General features: G+C 38.6%; 2 protein-coding genes across 2 annotated transcripts in view; both read left to right on the top strand.

Annotated features, from left to right (window-relative positions):
* LOC311062403 (uncharacterized protein) overlaps positions 1–20,432 on the top strand; it is a 320,988-nt gene that overhangs the window by 88,450 nt on the left and 212,106 nt on the right. The gene's annotated exons all lie outside the window — the stretch shown is intronic.
* LOC311062423 (stonustoxin subunit beta-like) overlaps positions 2,110–20,432 on the top strand; it is a 134,015-nt gene continuing 115,692 nt past the window's right edge. Inside the window, exons 1-3 of the mRNA XM_084081448.1 lie at positions 2,110–2,124; positions 3,662–3,711; positions 9,778–10,563. Coding sequence (XP_083937574.1) covers positions 9,858–10,331 — 474 coding nt within the window. The 5' untranslated portion in view covers positions 2,110–2,124; positions 3,662–3,711; positions 9,778–9,857 and the 3' untranslated portion in view covers positions 10,332–10,563. The remainder of the gene's footprint in view (positions 2,125–3,661; positions 3,712–9,777; positions 10,564–20,432) is intronic.

Below are 20,432 nucleotides of genomic sequence, written 5' to 3'. Positions count from 1 at the left end.
CGTATAGGTTTAAAACTGCATATAGAGAAGCTATTTGAAAATTAAATTACAAAATAACAAAACTGGGGGAGTATTTTATGAAAATGTACTGAAAGAGTTAACTATAGTGGGACAAGTGAGCTGAACTTTATCTTAAGAATCTGTCTTTATTTTCTTTCTTGTTTTGTTGTATTGTTGTTGTATTTTTTTTTCCATTTCTTTATTTTTTTTCCTTTCCACCTCTTGGGTCACTAGTCCAAAACCCTGACAGTCCATCACAGCCAAGTCCAGGTTCTCAATCCAGGAATAATGTATATATAACATGTTTCTTGTATTATTATTTTTTTGCCAGACCCGAAGGGTATGGGTATGGGTATGGGTAAGGGTATGAGGCTCTGTCCCTGTTTCGTCCATACATGGCATGTCCATTTGTCCTTAGGTCCCAGCCAGAAAAGTCCCAGTCAGAAAAGACCCCTTTCGTCCATACATGGGCATGTTTTGTAACTGTTTTCTCCATACATCGGCAAAAAACATGGCCCTGTCCGTTTGTCCTTAGGTCCCAGCCAGAAAAGTCCCAGTCAGAAAAGACCCCTTTCGTCCATACATGGGCATGTTTTGTAACTGTTTTCTCCATACATCGGCAAAAAACATGGCCCTGTCCGTTTGTCCTTAGGTCCCAGCCAGAAAAGTCTGCCACCCTTTCGTCCATACATGAGCATAGACACAAGCTGACACGTCATGTGAAGTCCGGCTTAGCCTGTGTCTGGCAGAACCAGGGGCCTGTTCCTCAAAAGGTGAATAAACTAAGCCTGCACTTAAGCCAAATCCAGACTTGACAAAGTCGGGTCCATATAAGCCTCGTTTATTCCGTTCCTCAAAGCAAAGCCAGGCTGAAAAGGAGCGACTTTGTCGAGCTAGGCCTTGTCAAGCCAGGCTGTGTCGAGCCAGGATAATGAAGCCAAGCTTCACATATTTCTATAAAAGACCATGAAAGTCGATAGCAGAATCCTTGAACTTGACCAATCATGGAGTCCAAAACCAGAGGAACACGCAGTAACCCCACATTTGCAAGACCACTTTGGTAGAGGTTTGGGTTGTGTAGTTCATGATGTAACTCCAAAGGTGGACAAGAAATTTAAATTAATTTCTCCATTGACTAGAAATTGATAATTTAAAATATGCTCCTCATTGACTTACATTCAGTGAAGAGGCTCTTTTAAACTCGTAATATATATATATATATATATATATATATATATATATATATATATATATATATATATATATACATATATATATATATATATATATATATATATATATATATATATATATATATATATATATATATATATATATACATATATATATATATATATATATATATATATATATATACATATATATATATATATAATATATATAGACATTTTTTTATAATATTAAAAAAAAATCTGTAATATATGATCAAACATCAAACAACAATATGAACTATAGTGTTAACAGAGTGACAATGACATATCACGAGTCATTGTGAAACAATTATGATTCATGGTCACACTATTTCAGTAATATAATTAATTTGATTATATCTTATTGTATTTATTTCAATTTATTTGAATGCAAGGTCATTAAAATGAGTCCATATTCAAACACATGTGTTGAATTAACTGTGGAAAAACTTGAAGAACAATTGGCACTGGATTAAGTAAGCTTGGCTGTTAGCCTGCTCCTGACCAGGCTAACTTCACAGCTAAATTGCCATGGTAACTAAGGTAGGCTTGCTTCAATTCTCTTTTGAGGAATCGGCTCATGGCTAAACTTAGCCCGGGTGAACTGGCTAAACTAATCTTCAAGCTAATTCAGCTTTTGAGGAACCGATTCAGCCCTAATCCTGGCTAAATTAAGCCAGGATATGTGTTAAAGCCAGGCTTAAGCTTTAATTCTGTTTTGAGGAACAGGCCTCAGGTCTCCTGGTCGTGTTTAAATGTATCTGGTGTTTCATTCTTCATTCAGACTGGCTCAGTGCTGCTTGTCAGAGAGATGCTGTGAAGTTCTGTCCTCAGCTGTAAACTCTCATCCCTCCCTAAGAGAGTTGGACCTGAGCCTCAACATGGTGAATGATTCAGTTCTGAAGAACTGCATGTGAGTAGACTTGGACTGTGTCCATGTTGGATAGTACAGTGAATATACAGTGTTTCCCTCATGTGTCTCTTAACGGTGTATTCACTCTGACACAAAGTCATAAATAGATGCAAATATATTTATTTAATACTTTAACCAACAAATAATATATATATATATATATATATATATATATATATATATATATATATATATATATATATATATATACAGATCCTTTAAAAAATCGTTTTCTTCCGTAATATAATTCAAAGGTGAAGTGAAACTTTCATATATTCTAGATTCATTGTGCATAAAACAAAAGGATATATAATACAGAAATGTGGACCATCTGAAAAGTATGTTAATTTATGCACTCAATACTTGGTCTGAGCTACTTTTGAACAAATGATTTAATCAATGGGGCGTGGCATGGAGGTGATCAGCCTGTGGTTCTGTTGAGGTGTTATGGAAGGCCAGGTTTGCTTTGATAGCAGCCTTAAGCTCATTTGTATTGTTGAGTCTAGTGTCTCACACCTTCCTCTTGACAATACAACATCTATTCTCTGTGGGGTTCAGGTCAGCTCAGTTGTCTGGTCAGTTAAGCACAGTAATACCATGTCCAGTACACCAGTTACTAGTAGTGTTGGCTCTGTGTGGGCAGGTGGAAGTCCTGCTGGAAAATGAAATCAGTATCTCCATGAAGCATGTAAACATACAGAAGCACAAAGTCCTAAAATCTCCTGGTAGATGCTGTGTTGACTCCAGTGTGAAGTTTTCACTGTCAGTGATGATGTTGGGTGTCATCATGTCATCTGGTGTTGGTCCACTGTGTTTTATCAAGTCCAGAGTCAACACAGCATCTATCAGGATATGTTCAGATGTCTAAACAACATGACATCTAAATAACATTCTGTATGGTTGAGAAATAACAAGACATATCCAAGATATATCTGCATAGTAAACTTGCATTAAGAACAAGATATAAGGGGCGGCCATAGCTGAGTGGTTAGTGACTAGGGAGCCAGAGGCCCTGGTTGCCCCAGGTACGATTCCAGCAAATGTGTCGATGAAATGAAATGAAATTGCTCACAGGCCCTCATTGGAAACAAGACCGCAAGGACTTTCATGAACAGACCTGTTAAAGGAATTATCCTTATCCTTATATATCTGCATAGTAAACTTGCGTTAAGAACAAGATATATCTAACTTGCGTTAAGAACAAGATATATCTGTATAGTAAACTTGCATTAAGAACAAGATATATCTGCATAGTAAACTTGCATTAAGAACAAGATATATCTGCATAGTAAACTTGCATTAAGAACAAGATATATCTGCATAGTAAACTTGCATTAAGAAGGGATAAAGGAGAGTGGAGTGCTAGGGGTTAAGGTGGAGTCTGAGGAGGTGATGAGATCCAAACTGGGCAGCAGTGAGTATGTCTGGATGGGCTGCAGGGCCAAGATAATGATAGGAGAAACACTGTAGTGTCAGGTAGTGGAGACGTTGTGTTAGACAGTTAGACATTGATGCATTGTTGTTCTATTTCCTACAGAGTGAAACATGGAGGAGAAGATTGGCTTAATCCTCAACTCAGTACAAAATGTGAGTATCTGTCTGTCTGTGTCAATATCACACATTAACATTTTATACCCTGTTTTCCAGTGGTGTACAGTAACTAAGTACATTTACTCAAGTACTGTCCTTAAGTACACTTTTGAGGACATTTTACTTTGCTGGAGTATTTCCCTTTTTCAATACTTTTACTTCTACTCCATTACATCTCAGAGGCAAATATTGTACTTTTACTCCACTACAATTATTTGACAGCTTTAGTTACTAGTTACTTTGCAGATTTAGATTATTATTTCAACACATGCATGAACCACTTCAGCCCTATATACATTTCGGCCATTTGAAACTGCTATTTTCTTACTATAAGTATATTTTGATGCCAATACTTTTGTACTTTTACTCAAGTAAATTTTGATTACCGGACTTTTACTTGTAACAGAGTATTTCTACACTGCAGTATTGATACTTTTACTTAAGTAAAAAATGTGAGTACTTTTTCCACCACTGCTGTTTTATACTCGGTTGGCCCCTCCCCAGATACTGTCCTGAAAACTCTTCAGTAGAGCTTCCAGGGAATTCAGGAGGTTTCTCTGCTCTTGGCCCGGTCCTTAACCCATTAAGACCTGGAAAGCCTATACGTTGTTTTACCTTTAAAACCGGGAAAGAATCTGTGTCATTTAAGATGTTGTTATGTATATAGCAACATGAATCTTTTTATTTATTTTGAATAAAACATTTAAGTTCAGAAAACTAAGGTCATGTGGGTTGACAGAAACAATGGGCCTCATTCACTAACCTGGTCATAAATAAGGTGTATATCCTGGTCATAAATAAGGTGTATATCCTGGTCATAAATAAGGTGTATATCCTGGTCATAAATAAGGTGTATTTCCTGGTCATAAATAAGGTGTATATCCTGGTCATAAATAAGGTGTATATCCTGGTCATAAATAAGGTGTATATACTGGTCATAAATAAGGTGTATATCCTGGTCATAAATAAGGTGTATATACTGGTCATAAATAAGGTGTATATCCTGGTCATAAATAAGGTGTATATCCTGGTCATAAATAAGGTGTATATCCCGGTCATAAATAAGGTGTATATCCCGGTCATAAATAAGGTGTATATCCCGGTCATAAATAAGGTGTATATCCCGGTCATAAATAAGGTGTATATCCTGGTCATAAATAAGGTGTATATCCTGGTCATAAATAAGGTGTATATCCTGGTCATAAATAAGGTGTATATCCTGGTCATAAATAAGGTGTATATCCTGGTCATAAATAAGGTGTATATCCTGGTCATAAATAAGGTGTATATCCCGGTCATAAATAAGGTGTATATCCTGATCATAAATAAGGTGTATATCCTGGTCATAAATAATGTGTATATCCTGGTCATAAATAAGGTGTATATCCTGGTCATAAATAACATATGTATATTGGAATAAGTCAATTCTGATGTGTGATTCATGAAAGAGGGTTCAGAGCTGTGATTTGTGTGTATCACAGGTGTATCTCATTTGTGTTCTAAAGTCACTAGTGTGCTCCCGTGTAGATCCTTTGTATTGTTCCACGCCCCATTTAACACCATAAAAGGCAACCATAATATACCCACGTGAAGAAAAAAAAACATAATCTGCAAAATCACAACGTGTCAAGTCACACCACATTGACAACTTGTACATCTGTTCTGTCTGGAAGTGAGTCCCTCGATCACACGATGGATCAGCTGAACGTTAATAAAGTAATGCTCTCATAATGAGAATAAGAAGTTACAATGTTTAACCCCACCACCACCAAATAATAGGTTAATAAAACGTGGAAAGGATATTATAGAAGACTTTTTTAGTAAATAATGCTCACATTTTTGACTGAGGTAAGATTTTAACGCTGGAATCCAGGAACGCAGAGATCCGATATAAATTATGGACCAGATCACACTTTATTGATTACTGAGGATAAACCTGTCTCTAGGATTAACAACATATCCTGTCCTACGTCAGAATGGTGAATGGATATTATGGACACAGCTAGATTTCATCCATACTGTATCCTCATCAGATGTTAAGACATAACATGATGTGATGTGGTCAATAACATAAATTAATAGTGCAACATGTTGGCGTGAAAGTCCAATATGTGAAACTGTGACCACATTTGCAGAAACAGAAAACACACAGAGGGACCTAATAATTCAGCTCTAAATGTGTCAACTGAAAAGAATACAAATTGGTTGAATTTGCATCATGTCTACAATATGCATCCAAGCAATAGATCTTTGACATATGTTTTTTTTATGTGTTGACACATTTTGGGAACATAAAAACATTATTTGAGGTTTGACACTATTGTCATAGATTTTTCATGAAGAATAAGGCATTCTAGTAACATAAGGTTTGAGACATATAAGTCTGTTCCTGAGCAGACATGAGTTTGAGTGTCCGCCCAAATTCACGGTCAAAAAAAGATGAATGAATACTGAACGTGGGAAGTCACGTATATGCACATAAGTACAAAATATGTGAGGACCTGAGCTTAGTGAATGAGACCCAATGCCTCACAACTCCTCACAACGCCTCACATTGTGACACATTGTGTGCTTGTAGATCTGCAATATTTAGAATGAAGCCGATCTACAAGCTCACGTGTCACATTGAGACAGGTTGTGAGCTTGTAGTTCAGCTATATTTGAAACAAAATTTGCTGATCTAAAAACTCACGAGTCACATTGAGACAGGTTGTGAGCTTGTAGATCAGCTGTATTTCAAACATAAAAAGAGCCAATCTACAAACTCACAATACGTTGCATCATGACCAGGGTTTTCTCAAGGCAATGTTTGGGCCGGCCACCTTGACCGACAGGATTATATTTTACCGGCCAAAGAATACATTAATCGTCCATATTATAATTAACATCACATGTGTGTTTGCAGATACATTCACCCACCTGATAGTTACACCTCGTTACGTTAGCGTTGAGCTTCTTTCCACTTTATCACAGATACAATCTGTTTCTGTTTTTATAGTTAACTAAATAATATCTACTCTATCATGCAGAGGAGTCGCTTTCCTAAAAATAACTGAATAAAGTGGGCGTTAGCGCGACTACGTCACACAGTATAAACACATTAATATATGTTTTGGGCCCTACATCTTATTCAACCTTAATATGCAAAACCTACAGCTTTTGTTTTGTTTTGTTAATGTTAATTATGTCATCATGAATGATGATACAAGGGAGGTTCATAACTTGCCTGCAATGTATGTGTGTCACCAACTTTCACCACTTTATCCATTGCAAACAGACAGACAGACTAATAACAGCATTTTCCCAATCGGTCACGGTGGTCTGTGATCTTTATAATTAACGGCCAATTAAATATTTTATCGGTCAATGGCCGGTAAATACCGGCTAACAGAAACCCTGATCATGACGTGTGGTGAGCTTTTAGATAGACTATTACAAATAAATACAAATTGCTGATCAACAAGCTCACATCATGTTGGGTTGTGAGCTTTTACATCGGCTATATTACAGGAATAGGCAAAAATAGCAGATCTACAAGCTCGCCACGCCTCGCATTATTATGCGCTATGAGTTGTTAGATTGGCTATTATTTCAAAAACAGCCGATCTACAAGCTCACACCATGTTGCATTGTGACAGGTAGTGAGTTATTTCAAACATCAACAAGTAGAAGATCACGCTCATCCAAAGTCATTTAAAAAGCCAGATGCAGAGCAGAACTCTGCACTGGAATAATTATGATCCATAAGTTAAATGCTTTATTAACATCATGAATGTGATGTTTAAAGCCTGCTGGATCTTCCTCAGACCTCAATATATCAAACATAACAAAAACAGCCGATCTACAAGCTCACAAAGCACATCAGTGTGATGGGTTGTGAGCTTGTCGATCAGGTGATTCTCTTTTTTTTAACGTAGAGGATCTACAAGCTCACAAGGATCACATTGCGACCCGTTGTGAGCTTGTAGTTTGGTTTTGTATAAAACTCAAAAGGAGCAGGTCTACAAACCCATGAGTTACACTGTGACAGGTTGTGAGCTTGTAGATCAGCTGTATTTCAAACATAAACTCACAATGTTGTTTAACGTGTGATGAACTTTTATATGGACTTTTACTGTTTTAAACAGTGGATCTACAAGCTCACAACTTGTCACATTGTGACAGGTTGTGAGCTTGCAGATTGGATTGTAGATTATAAATAATTGAAATAGATGAAAATAGCCGATCTACAAGCTCACCATGCATCACATCATGATGCGTTGTGAGCTTTTAGATTGGCTATATTTGAAAATTAGGTAAGAATAGCCGATCTACAAGCTCAAAATGGGTAACATGGGTTCTGAATTTGTATTTCGGCTATATTTGAAAAATACCACAACACAACGTGTCACATCATAAGACGATGTGAACTTGAAGATGATTTATATTCCCAAAATAGCTAATCTACAAGCTCACAACACCTCATATTGTGACATATTGTGTATTAATTTAGATTAATTCATTAATTAAATTGCTGATTTACAAGCGTTGTGAGCTTGTAGATCGGCTATTTTTCTAATACATAACTAGCCAATCTATCAACTTACAACGAGTAACATTGTGACAGGTTGTGAGCTTGCAGATTGGGTTGTGGTAAAATAAGATAAATAGCCGATCTACAAGCTCACAATGCCTTGCATCATGACAGGCTGTGAGCTTGTAGATTGGCTAATTCAAAAACAGCGGATCTACAAGCTCACATGTTGCAATGTGACATGTTGTCAGCTTGTAGATCGGCTTGTAGATGTAAATACTGTAGTGCATAAAAACATAAAACAATGAATATACATAATAAATAGGAGATCTACAAGTTCACAACGCCTCGCATCGTGACACGTTGTGAGCTTGTAAATCTGCGTGTTGCTAACTTGTAGATGCTGAATTTTTTCTATGTAACACAGTGGTTTACAAACTCGCGGTCTGGACCCCCAGGGGGGTCCCCGAATTATTTTGGGGGGTCCCCAGATGATTATCTTAATGTGTAACATTGTTTTATCTCTCAACAGTAAACAAACCAACATACCGTATAAGTGTATACAGGGTATCTGCACATTTATAAAGTTACAATGTAAGGACTTTTAAGACCTTTTTAATACCAAATTGTCAAATATTACGTAAGAAAGAGGCAAATATTGTGAAAATAGACGATCTACAAAATAGATCTACAAGCTAGCCGATCTATAAGTGGTAAATCGGCTATAAATAGCCAATCAGCTATAAATGACCTGGCTATGACCTGGAGATCTGCAAGCTCACAACACTGAGGTGTTGTGAGCTTGCAGATCGGCTATTTTCACAGTATTTATCTTTGGAACCGAGTCAAACTAAATGACTCCTCAACTCCTACAACTCCCCCCACCCTGACAAGTGTTTGTCAGGGTGGGGGGTCCTCAATTCAAATGATTCTTTTGGGGGTACTGTAAGTACTACTTAAGTAACATTTTTAGGTATTTATTTTTTACTTTACTGGAGTATTTCCAATGTTTATAACTTTTACTTCTACTTACTTCTACATCTCAGAGGCTAATATTGTACTTTTACTCCACTACAATTATTCGAAAACTTTAGTTACTAGTTACTAGCTACTAGCTCACAATAAGTCGCATCGTGAGCTTGTAGATCTGCTATTTTCAAATGATTTTTATTACATTTATACATTTGAAAACTTGTGAAACAGGACATTCTGCATAATGAGTACTTTCTACTTTTGGTACTTTAAGTACATTTTAATAGCAATACTTTTGTACTTTTACACAAGTACATTTTGAATTCCAGACTTTTTCTTGTAACAAGAAAAAGTCTTTTATACATTGCAGTATTGATACTTTTACTTAAGTAAAACATATGAGTACTTTTCCACCACTGTGTATTTTCCACATTGATGTCATTTCACATAAACTTAATGTGTGTGTGTGTGTGTGTGTGTGTGTGTGTGTGTGTGTGTGTGTGTGTGTGTGTGTGTGTGTGTGTGTGTGTGTGTGTGTGTGATGTATTTAATGTTTACTGTATTGTTTTTCTCATCAGATTTCCATCCTCTCACACTGGACACAAACACAGCACGCAACTACCTCTCTCTGTCTGAGAACAACAGAAAGGTGACACGGATGGATCAGGATCAGGATCAATCATATCCTGAACATCCTGACAGGTTTGATGGACTGGCTCAGGTTCTTTGTACAGAGGGTCTGACTGGACACTGTTACTGGGAGGTAGAGTGGAGTGGAGAGGTTCTTATAGCAGTGACTTACAGAGGGATCAGCAGGAAAGGAGGTGGTGATGACTGTAGGCTTGGATTCAATGACAAGTCCTGGAGTCTGTACTGTGGTGGTGGTAGTCATGGTAACAGTTACACTGTCAGACACAATAGTAAGGACACTGTCCTCCCTGTCAGTCCCTCTGACTCTAACAGAGTAGCAGTGTATCTGGACTGGTCTGTTGGGACTCTGTCCTTCTATAAAGGGTCCTCTGACTCATTGACACACCTGTACACCTTCCAGAACACATTCTCTGAACCTCTCTATGCTGGGTTCAGGTTCTTGTCCTCCTCCTCCTCAGTGTGTCTGTGTGAGCAGAGATAGAGTCTCTATGTGAGGATGACATCAGGTCACCATGGTTACTCAACATGTTTGAGTGAGTGCAGGTTGTCATGGTTACCACTGTTGCCAGGACACTTTGAGACTAGCTGAGTCTGACGTCATGGACTCCATATTTGGGCATGAGTGACTCATCATGACATCACGGTGACATCATCATGATGATGTAATAAGCAGCATAGTGACAGTCACACATTAAAGCTCCTGTAGATTCAGTGTTTCTCTAACGTTGTCATGTCAACGACCCCCAATGTATTTGACCTTTGACCCCGGACCCCCTTAAGACAAGATTTGTGTTAAAAATGTTACAAATTATAAAATCCTGAAATAGCAGATCTACAAGCTCACAACGCGTCACATTACGACACATTGTGACCAACAGCAGTGATGGTTGACGTGGTTACACTGATTTTGATGCTGTTTATTTAATGATTTAGCTTAGGACCCCCTGGTATCCCCTCAAGGACCCCCGGGGGCCCCTGGACCCTACTTTGAGAACCAGTCGTCTCTAAATCAGTTTAAACACGTTAACCTCTGTATATATTGGCTATTTGAAAGTAGCAGATCTACAAGCTCACAACGTGTCGCATCGCGACGGGTTGTGAGCTTGTAGATCTGCTACTTTTAAAAAAAGTATGATATTTTTTATATAATATATTTTAGAAAATTATAACCGAAATCTTGTATGGGGTCCGTGGCACGAATATGTTCAAATGGGGGTCCGTGTCACAAATTTGTTCAAATGGGGGTCCGCGGCACAAAAGTGTTCAAATGGGGGTCCGTGGCACAATTATGTTCAAATGGGGGTCCCTGGCACAAATGTGTTCAAATGGGGGTCCCTGACACAAATATGTTCAAATGGGGGTCCGCGGCACAAATATGTTCAAATGGGGGTCCCTGGCACAAATATGTTCAAATGGGGGTCCGTGGCACAATGTGTTCAAATGGGGGTCCCTGGTCAAATCCATATTAATGTCAAACTCTATGGTATAAAATGAGTCATCACCACAGGGAGCTTTAGATCTTAGATTAGATTAGAGAGAAGTGAACAAACCTCCACTCCATACATTTATAAATATGTATCATAAATACTGTCCTTCAACACTGATGATGATGATGATGTAAATATCAGTGTCATATTGTGTCTCTTATGATACAAACTCATATTTTATGTATATTTGATTTTTTATATTTTTTACACAAGAATAGACTGAGGAAAACTGTATATTTGATCATGTAATTCTCACAGTATCAATATTGTTTATTGTATAGAAACCTTTATACTTATCCAGTTAACCCCTTATACTTTATTGACTGGAGTCCCCCAGGGTTCTGTAATTGCCCCCCCCCCCCCCCCCCCTCTAATATCTAAGATCTACGTCACAAAGCGACACATTGTGAGCAGTGTTCAGTGTTCATTATTTTTATTACATGTTTTTAACTTAGTAGCCAATCATGCTTCAAAGTTTCTCCCCAGTTTAGTGGTTATGCCAATGAACTCCTCCCCCCACACATCTCTGTGTTGTCTCTTATTGGCTCACCTGCCAGTGAGGAGCCCCCACCGGCAGGACGTAGGCCCTTCGTCCCCCCCCCCCCAGGCAGGAGTACATACAGTGACATATATCCTCCTCCTCCTCCCCTGAACACGGGTCAGTTGTGTTCACATAGACGTTGGACAAAGCCGGATGCACCACAGTGGATTGTAACCCACAACCTCCGGGGTGGTGGGCAGGGACTTTACCACTGAGCCACCCGAGTGATGTGAGCAGTGTTCATTTTGACAGCACATTTCACTCATAGTTTGACTCTCATCTTGGACTTTGTCAATCACTCTGGATTCAAACATCTACTAAATGTGTTTATCAACTCAAATCAATCATTGTTTATTCATTGATTCATTATGACATCATTGTTTCCTCACTCATTCCATGATTGTGTTTTCATTGAATATGAATGTGATATTATTCTCATTCTTCACATGTTATTGTATGATCATGTGTAGAAGTATGAATAGTTTAATAAATGTATTCTTGACAGTCTGTGGTTGTTCCTGTGTATTAATATTCATAGTGTTGTCATGTCACCACCTCATTGGAAACAAGACCGCAAGGACTTTTTTGGACGGACCTTTTAGACAAAGTGTTATTAACTGTACTTGTGCTGTTTTACATTTCTGCCTGATCAAATATTCAATCAATCAATACAGATCACTATAGATACAAAGCTTACTACCAACCGTAAACTGTCACACTGATGGATAGACCTACAGAAACACTCATAAATAACAGATCTCTAAATGTATTCATAAAAACTTACTCTGTGCTGTTTAGATTCCTCATTAACATGATACACTGTGCACAATAATCAGAACACATGTGATATGTTATTGTTTCATTGTTCTGTTCACAATCATTCATAGATATAATGTTTATTCATAAACGTGTTCATCCAGCTCTCATTCCACTTCAGTGCATTCATCACACTAGACCAGGGGTGGGCAACTTTGTAGGTGGTGAGGGCCACAAAATTTCCACACTCACTCTGGGGGGCCGCATTGTTTATCGGCACTCTCGCCAGTAGTACCCCATTACTCAAAAAGCCCATAATAGTCACAGATGTGATAAATAAGCCATATTAACAATTATTATTCATTGTAACTTTGTTTTTATTTAGCATTTAGTAATGCTTCAATGAACTTGTCTTAAATACAGCTGTGCTAAACAAAACATCCACATTGTTGTGTAACCTGGCTTAAAAATATACAAAAAATAACACCAGAATTATAATCAATAGCAGGCTTCTATTAAAATAAATGTATGAATTAAAGCTGTTGCCCACTTCTCAGCAAACTCAAAGCAAAATAAATGTATGATAATGAACTTAAAGCTGTAGCCCACTGCTCAGCAAACTCAAAGCAGCATTCCTGCTGCATTTCAGTATATTAGTTACCTCAAAAATGTAAATCAGTGAATCAAAAGTGCAATAATTAATCAATGCCTCTTAAAAATATACAAAAATGAACACCAGAATTATAATCAATAACAGGCTTCTATTAAAATAAATGTAAAATAAACTTAAAGCTGCTCAGCAAACTCAAAGCAGAATTCCTGAGTATATTAGTTACCTCAAAAATGTAACCGTAAAAGTAAATCAAAAGTGGCATAAAGTGCAATAATTAATCAATGCCTTTGTTAAATGTATAAACTTTTAGCCTGCTGCTCAACAAACAAAACAATATTCCTCAGTGCATCATATGCATTTCAGTGTATTAGTGTTATCTGAACACTACAAAAGTAAACATAAAGTCGCCATGTGTAATATGAAATGTTTATCAAATGTCATTCACCCTCACCCACAGTGGATCAATGAATAGTTATGTCTTTAATGAGACGTTTGAGGTCTCTCCTGTTGGCGCACAATTGAAGGAATGTCAACGTCAATGTTTGTGCATCCGATCTGCATCAGATGGAACAACGTTTCATCTGACAGCCTGTTTCTCTCCTTTGACTTAATGTGCTTCATGTTTGAGAAGTTGCTCTCACAGATGTATGTGCTTCCAAACATACTGGCCATTGAGAGAGCAAAATCCCTGAGGAGTGGGAAGCGGGGCTCAGGTAGCAATTTCCAAAACGAAATCCCCTTCTCATTTTTCTTTGCTTGAAAAAACGGATCGGACTGTAGTTCGCACAGTTCAAGCTGCAACGCTGGGGGCTGATCTGAGAGGGGAGCTGTGAGGGGCGCTGCAAACAGCGCTATCCGTGACTGCATGCCGTGGAAATCTTGGAAGCGGTCTTTGAATTGCTGCTGCAAGGTTTCAATGTCGTTTTTATACTTTTTGAATATGTCCTCACATTCGGGGGCATCTTTGCGCATCTCCTCACATGAAGGAAAGTGGGTCAACATCGGGTGGTCAGATGAAAAGCCATGTTTAAAAAGGGCAAGTTTATTTTGAAATGCGCTCATGTGCCCATAGAGATCTGATACAGTTTGATTTTTCCCCTGCAATTGCAAATTGAGACGATTAAGGTGCGCAGTGATATCTGTGAGGAAGGCCATGTCACAGAGAAACTCTGCATCTCTGAGTTTAGTGCAGTATGCGCTTGTATCGCTCGTCAGATTTTCCTCCAGGAATGTGGGGATTTCACTGCGCAGCGCAAAAAACCTCTCCAAGCACTTTCCACGGCTCAGCCACCTGATTTCTGTGTGTAGTTGCAAGTCGCCATAAGCAGCGTCCACCTCTTCCAAAAAGGAGATAAACTTTCTGTGGTTTAGTGACCTATTCCCTCCTCGTATTAGATTGGTAACCTTGGTAACTAAATCCATAACATGGCTGAAGTCAAGCTTCTTGGCACAGAGGGCCTCCTATATCAGATAAAAACAAAATATGAGTTGGATTATGAATAACGACTCTCACTGATTAGCGACCTACAGTAGGCTTATGTTACCAAACGTACCTGATGTATAATGCAGTGCAGGATCGGACAATCAACGCCGCTCTGCCGTAGAAGCCCGGCGAATCCCGTGCGTTTTCCTTGCATTGATGGCGCACCGTCGGTAACAACAGCTGACAGCTTATCAAACCCCCCGTAGTCATTTACAGCACTTTGAACTGCGTTGAAAATATCCACACCCTTGGTAGTGCCATGCAAAGAGGCCAACTTCAACAGCTCCTCATGCACTTCAAATGAGCTGTTAATGGCTCTCATGTAAATAAGAAGCTGACTGACATCTGTCACATCTGTACTTTCATCCAACGCCAAGGAGAAGTACATACAGTCATTCAGGACTTGTTTGATCTTTCCCTGGACCTGATTCTGAATGTCAAATATTCTACGAGTCACTGTACGACGCGAGAGAGACACAGATTCAAAGTTCTTGGCCATGTTGTCATCTCCAAAACATTTAGCCATCACAATAGCGCATCGCTTCGCCGTTTCACCGTCTGACAAGGGTTTCTTATTTTTGGCAAGATCAAGTGAAACAGCATAAGATGCCTTGAGACCGGACTCCTGTAGAGTTGTGGCTTTGGTAAAAAGGCTCTGTTGGCCTTTTATTTTTGATTTGAGGTCAGCGACAATAGCAGATCTGGCGGCCCCAGTGTACTTCTCATATTTGTCTTTATGGCCGAGACTGGTGGTATAATGGCGATTTAAATTGAACACTTTCATGGACGATTGTGTCTGTAGGCACACTAAACACATTGGCTTGCCTTTAAATTCTGTAAAAAGATAATCCATTTCCCATTTTGCCTGAAACGTACGATTCTCCTGATCAATCTTTCTTTTAGCAGCACACATGTTTCCTCGTTCTTTTTTTTCCTCGTTCTTTTTTCCCTCCTCCTTCACTGGTGAAAACCTGCGAATGGATGCCAGGTCATGACGTCATATAGCCTAAAGAAGCTCTTACCAGTGGCGATAGCGCGCTCTACAGGTGGACTGTTGTAATTAAAATGGATCATGAAAAGTTGCATGTTTGGAACAGCTGAAGGCAATAGTTCCCCATTTCGGATATGTTAAGATTACTTTGTTTTTCTTTGAGATTTCGAAAGTACAAAAGAAAATAATTCGGTTTGTATTAACATATTCGAAAAAAACCTGAAGAAAAAAAAAAGTTTAAAAAAAAAATAAAAAAAAAGTTTAAAAAAAAAATTTTTTTTTATGATTTTGGATTTTGGCCTGGGGCCGCATTGAGTGACGGCGCGGGCCGCATGCGGCCCGCGGGCCGCCAGTTGCCCATCCCTGCACTAGACCAAGAATGAGACATTTATGATATTATATCCTATCATTACATACTGTATCATATTATACCCTATCATTACATACTGTATCATATTATATCCTATCATTACATACTGTATCATATTATATCCTATCATTACATACTGTATCATATTATATCCTATCATTACATACTGTATCATATTATATCCTATCATTACATACTGTATCATATTATATCCTATCATTACATACTGTATCATATTATATCCTATCATTACATACTGTATCATATTATATCCTATCATTACATACTGTATCATATTTATATGCTTTTACAATGAGAATCATACGTCCAGTTTCTTCATGTTTCTGTTCATGGCCATGCAGCAGGTCTCATCAATGTGTCCGTGGTAAAGTTTAGATTCTCTGTTTTACATAACATTATTGTTCTTATTTTGATCATAAGAACCAATTACTGAATGTCAGTCTCCAGGTTTTCTTCAGAATATGTATGACACTGATTTACTACCACACTATATGACACATTATGAGTCCACTAGTACTAGTGGTTCTCACACCTTTTATTTGCAAGGTCCAAGGCCAAATACATATGATTTTGGGGGTCCTTGACATGGAAAAGTTGGATCACCACCGAGCAACAAACTAAGGATTTGGAAAACGGCAGATCTACAAGCTCATAGCGCGGCACCCGGTCAAAGATTTTTAATAGCAAGATACGCAATCTCCGGTTTACTTCCCGTTTCTGCGTGACGTAGGTGGACACCTTTTTAGGAGACAGGAAGCAAGTTGGAGTCTATTGATTCCAATGGAAGAGTCAACGTGAACACAGCTTCTGAACCATTCCTTAGCTCCATGGATACTGAACTAAATATTGGACCCAATCATCACAAGCCACACAATATGTACAAGATTTTCATACTAAAATGGCTTTTTTTAGAGACACAAATTAGGAGAAAATCTACTTTGTTATCGACCTTTCTCTATCCCATCAACACACTCTCGCGAGATTTGGGAAGATATCTGAAGAGTCCATCTGCAGTTTGACGGACGAGACATAGAGGGCTCTGTCCCTTATTTTTTTAACTCTATGCTCTGTCCCTATAAGATGTTCTAAAAACTGATTAACTGAGATTATATATGTGAATATAGTACGTGAAAATCATTATGGACATATTAAAAATTAAATAAAATGTGTGTTCCAATGCTCAATAATATAATGTTCCATTATTAACTGTCTTGGTTGATGGGGTATGATTTGGGAATCATAACATTTTGCTAAACATAACATTCATAATTTTCTAAACATATGGTCTATAGTGGTAAAATATATACCTTATAAATAAGGGCCTTTTATTTATAAGGTATATATAATATTTTATATATATATATATATATATATATATATATATATATATATATATATATATATATATATATATATATAATTATAGTTATATATCTTTATTACACGGCTTGGTTGAATGCTCGATTCTGATTGGTCAGTCATCGGTCATTATTTCTGGATAATGACCGATGAGCTCTATAACGGACCGCTGTGTAATCAGAGACTCAGAACACCTGCTCATGTCAACCTGTGCTGCTTGGTTATATGCTTTATCCAACATGACAGCCATGTAAACAAACAAACAATGTCATTTACAACTAAACGTTGCTCTCAAGAATGTTTTTGAAAACATTTGAAGTGAGAAATAGACGATGCAATAACCGAGAAGTCATTCTATTTGATCCACTGCGCTTCCTTGTTTATCGTGGCACAACAACGGGGGAATACCAAAACGCTCGCCCCAAAACACAGTCGCCCCGGGGCAAATCCGGCGGTATTACAGGCAAATCGGCAGTAAATAGAATGGGGGGCGAGTGTGTTTTGGGGCGAGTTTTTTTTCCATTTCGTCATTTGTTTTTGCGAGGCGAACTTGTCCGCCCAGCCCAATACTTATGGAATACTTTCATTGCCGTAAGCAAGGAAATACTTCGTTTTGTTGTTACTTTTGGGTAAATGTATTTATGTATTTATTAAGTAGCCGTGTAATAAGCGGGATAATGCATGGGGAGGTAGTCATTATTGAAATTTAAAGCCCTTCAGGGCGATTAACCACCTCGGCTGCGCCTCGGTGGTTAATCGCCCTGTCGGGCTTTAAATTTCAATAATGACTACCTCCCCATGCATTATCCCTTGCCTATTATATATGGTTAACATTGAGCAGAAACAGGAGCACATCTAGCATAAGACTGAATAAGGTGTGTTTGTAGTGGGAATTTCATAGGTTTCTTAAAAGCATATTTGCCAATAACAGTTTGCTTTCAAACATGTAAAGCATTTATTTTCTTTAATGAAGAAAATACACAAACACACATCCATATGACGTTGTCAGCCAGGGAGAGGGGAGGGGGAGGGTGGTGGGGTGGTCGGGGGAGAAGACAACCATGCCTACTTAGGAGACCATTTGTAGGATTTGTGTACCACTTCGCCTCTAGTGGCTCCAATGGAGAATGCGTATCTTCGTATATTAACAATCTTTGACCCGGTGCCGCGCAATGAGCTTGTAGATCTGCTGTTTTTTGAATAGCCCGAATAAATGTTAAAATGACACAGATGTGTTCCCGGTCTTAATGGGTTCAGAATACACTTATTATAGCTCTGTCAGACAACAACATGTTGGGGGGTCCCCAGCTAAATTAGTTAACATATTGTCACAATCATTTTAACCACTTAGCTCTGGCTATTAAAAAAATAGCAGATATACAAGCTCATAGCGCGGCATCGAGTGCTGCGATATGAGCTTGTAAATCTGCTATTTTTGATAGCCAACAAATACATGGATAAAGTGGTTGTGGTTGTGATTGTGTCATGTCTTTGTTTTGTATCGACTGTGAAAGAATCAATCAATCGTTCATCTATAATATGTGGTTTTGCACTGCCATCTCCTGGACATTATGGGGATCTGCACGTTTGAACTGCATTAAAATACACAGCAGTTATGTGCTTTAATACAGTGATGGAAGAAGTACTCACAGTTTTTACTCAAGTAAAAGTATCAATACTGCAGTGTATTGTATTGTATTGTGTAGTGAAATACTCTGTTGCAAGTTATTCTTATTCTTATTATCTAGAGGAATCTCCAAAACTAAAGCTCCTTGTGTCTTTTTATCACTGTCATATCAGGATATCAATAAAGTGTCGCTCGCTCTCATTTTTGAAGAGGTATTTGATGTTACCTATTTTATTTAATAAATTATACATTTCATTCACTAATATATATACAACATATTGTGTCCAAACCCATTTCTTTTTTTATTATTAAAAACACATTTAATAAAATAGTGAGAAAAGCCAATCCACAATCTTGTGGGTTTGTAGATCGGCTATTTTCACTAAGTTGTGCTTTAAGAAACGAGGCATTCTGCCTGATAGCAGCTTTATTCATCTTCTAATTAGACCTATTTGATCATGTGGGGAAATGCAGCTTTCAGCTTTACCCAGCTGATGTCTGTCCACAGAGGACCAGGGTGGAGTTTAGTGTCTTACTGAAGAACTCTCAGACATGGGGTTGGGTCTTGAACCTGTGACCTTCTGCTCACCAGACAGTCACTCTATCCATTCATAATGAGGAAAAACATCACATGGATGCAACTGGGACGTATCATCAGTGTTGTAGCCTGGGGTCATAGGGTGTTTCGGGTCTCGCAACTTACACCCTCACCCAGGTGACCCAGCCAGGGTTGATCAAGCCCCGACTTACGTCCCAGTAGCTACCCACGGTCAGTCCTACAGGGCAAGACAGGGCCACTCAGTCCGCTTCTCCGGAACTACTCTGCCGGGACTCGGGGAGGCTCTGGCACGTGGAGGGACTAGGCTCTGTGGGTTGACTCCTGGCCGGGCTCCTCCTTCGTCTCACCAGGTCCAGGACCTGAGCGCTGCGCCAGATCCGCTGCACCGCCCCGATGCAAACATTTCCTTCTGGCGTGATGGTTCCTTGGGCCGTGGTGGTGCTGCAGGCTCCACTTGCGGATTGATTGAATGGCCCTCCTAAAGGCCTCACCGCGGGTTTGTTGGGCTTCTTGCTCACGGAAGACACAGCATGGGGCGCCAACCCATACTGCTCCCGGGATGCCGTCTACATTCCGGCTGTCACCAGTCTCTCCTGTGGTCACCAAACTATTCCTGGTTGTCACATAGTCTATTCCTATGAGCCACTATAAATAGAATTACTAATGAGGAAAAACATCACATGGATGCAATACAGATGTCTCTTTAATCACATGGTTCTCAAACATGTTGTTGTCAAGGACCCCCACATTCAATTCAAATGTATTAAAGTGTCAA

Source organism: Gymnoscopelus microlampas, assembly GCF_963454915.1.
Source record: "Gymnoscopelus microlampas genome assembly, chromosome: 15".
In the NCBI taxonomy this organism is placed as follows: domain Eukaryota; kingdom Metazoa; phylum Chordata; class Actinopteri; order Myctophiformes; family Myctophidae; genus Gymnoscopelus; species Gymnoscopelus microlampas.
This window is presented reverse-complemented; position numbering and strand designations above follow the sequence as displayed.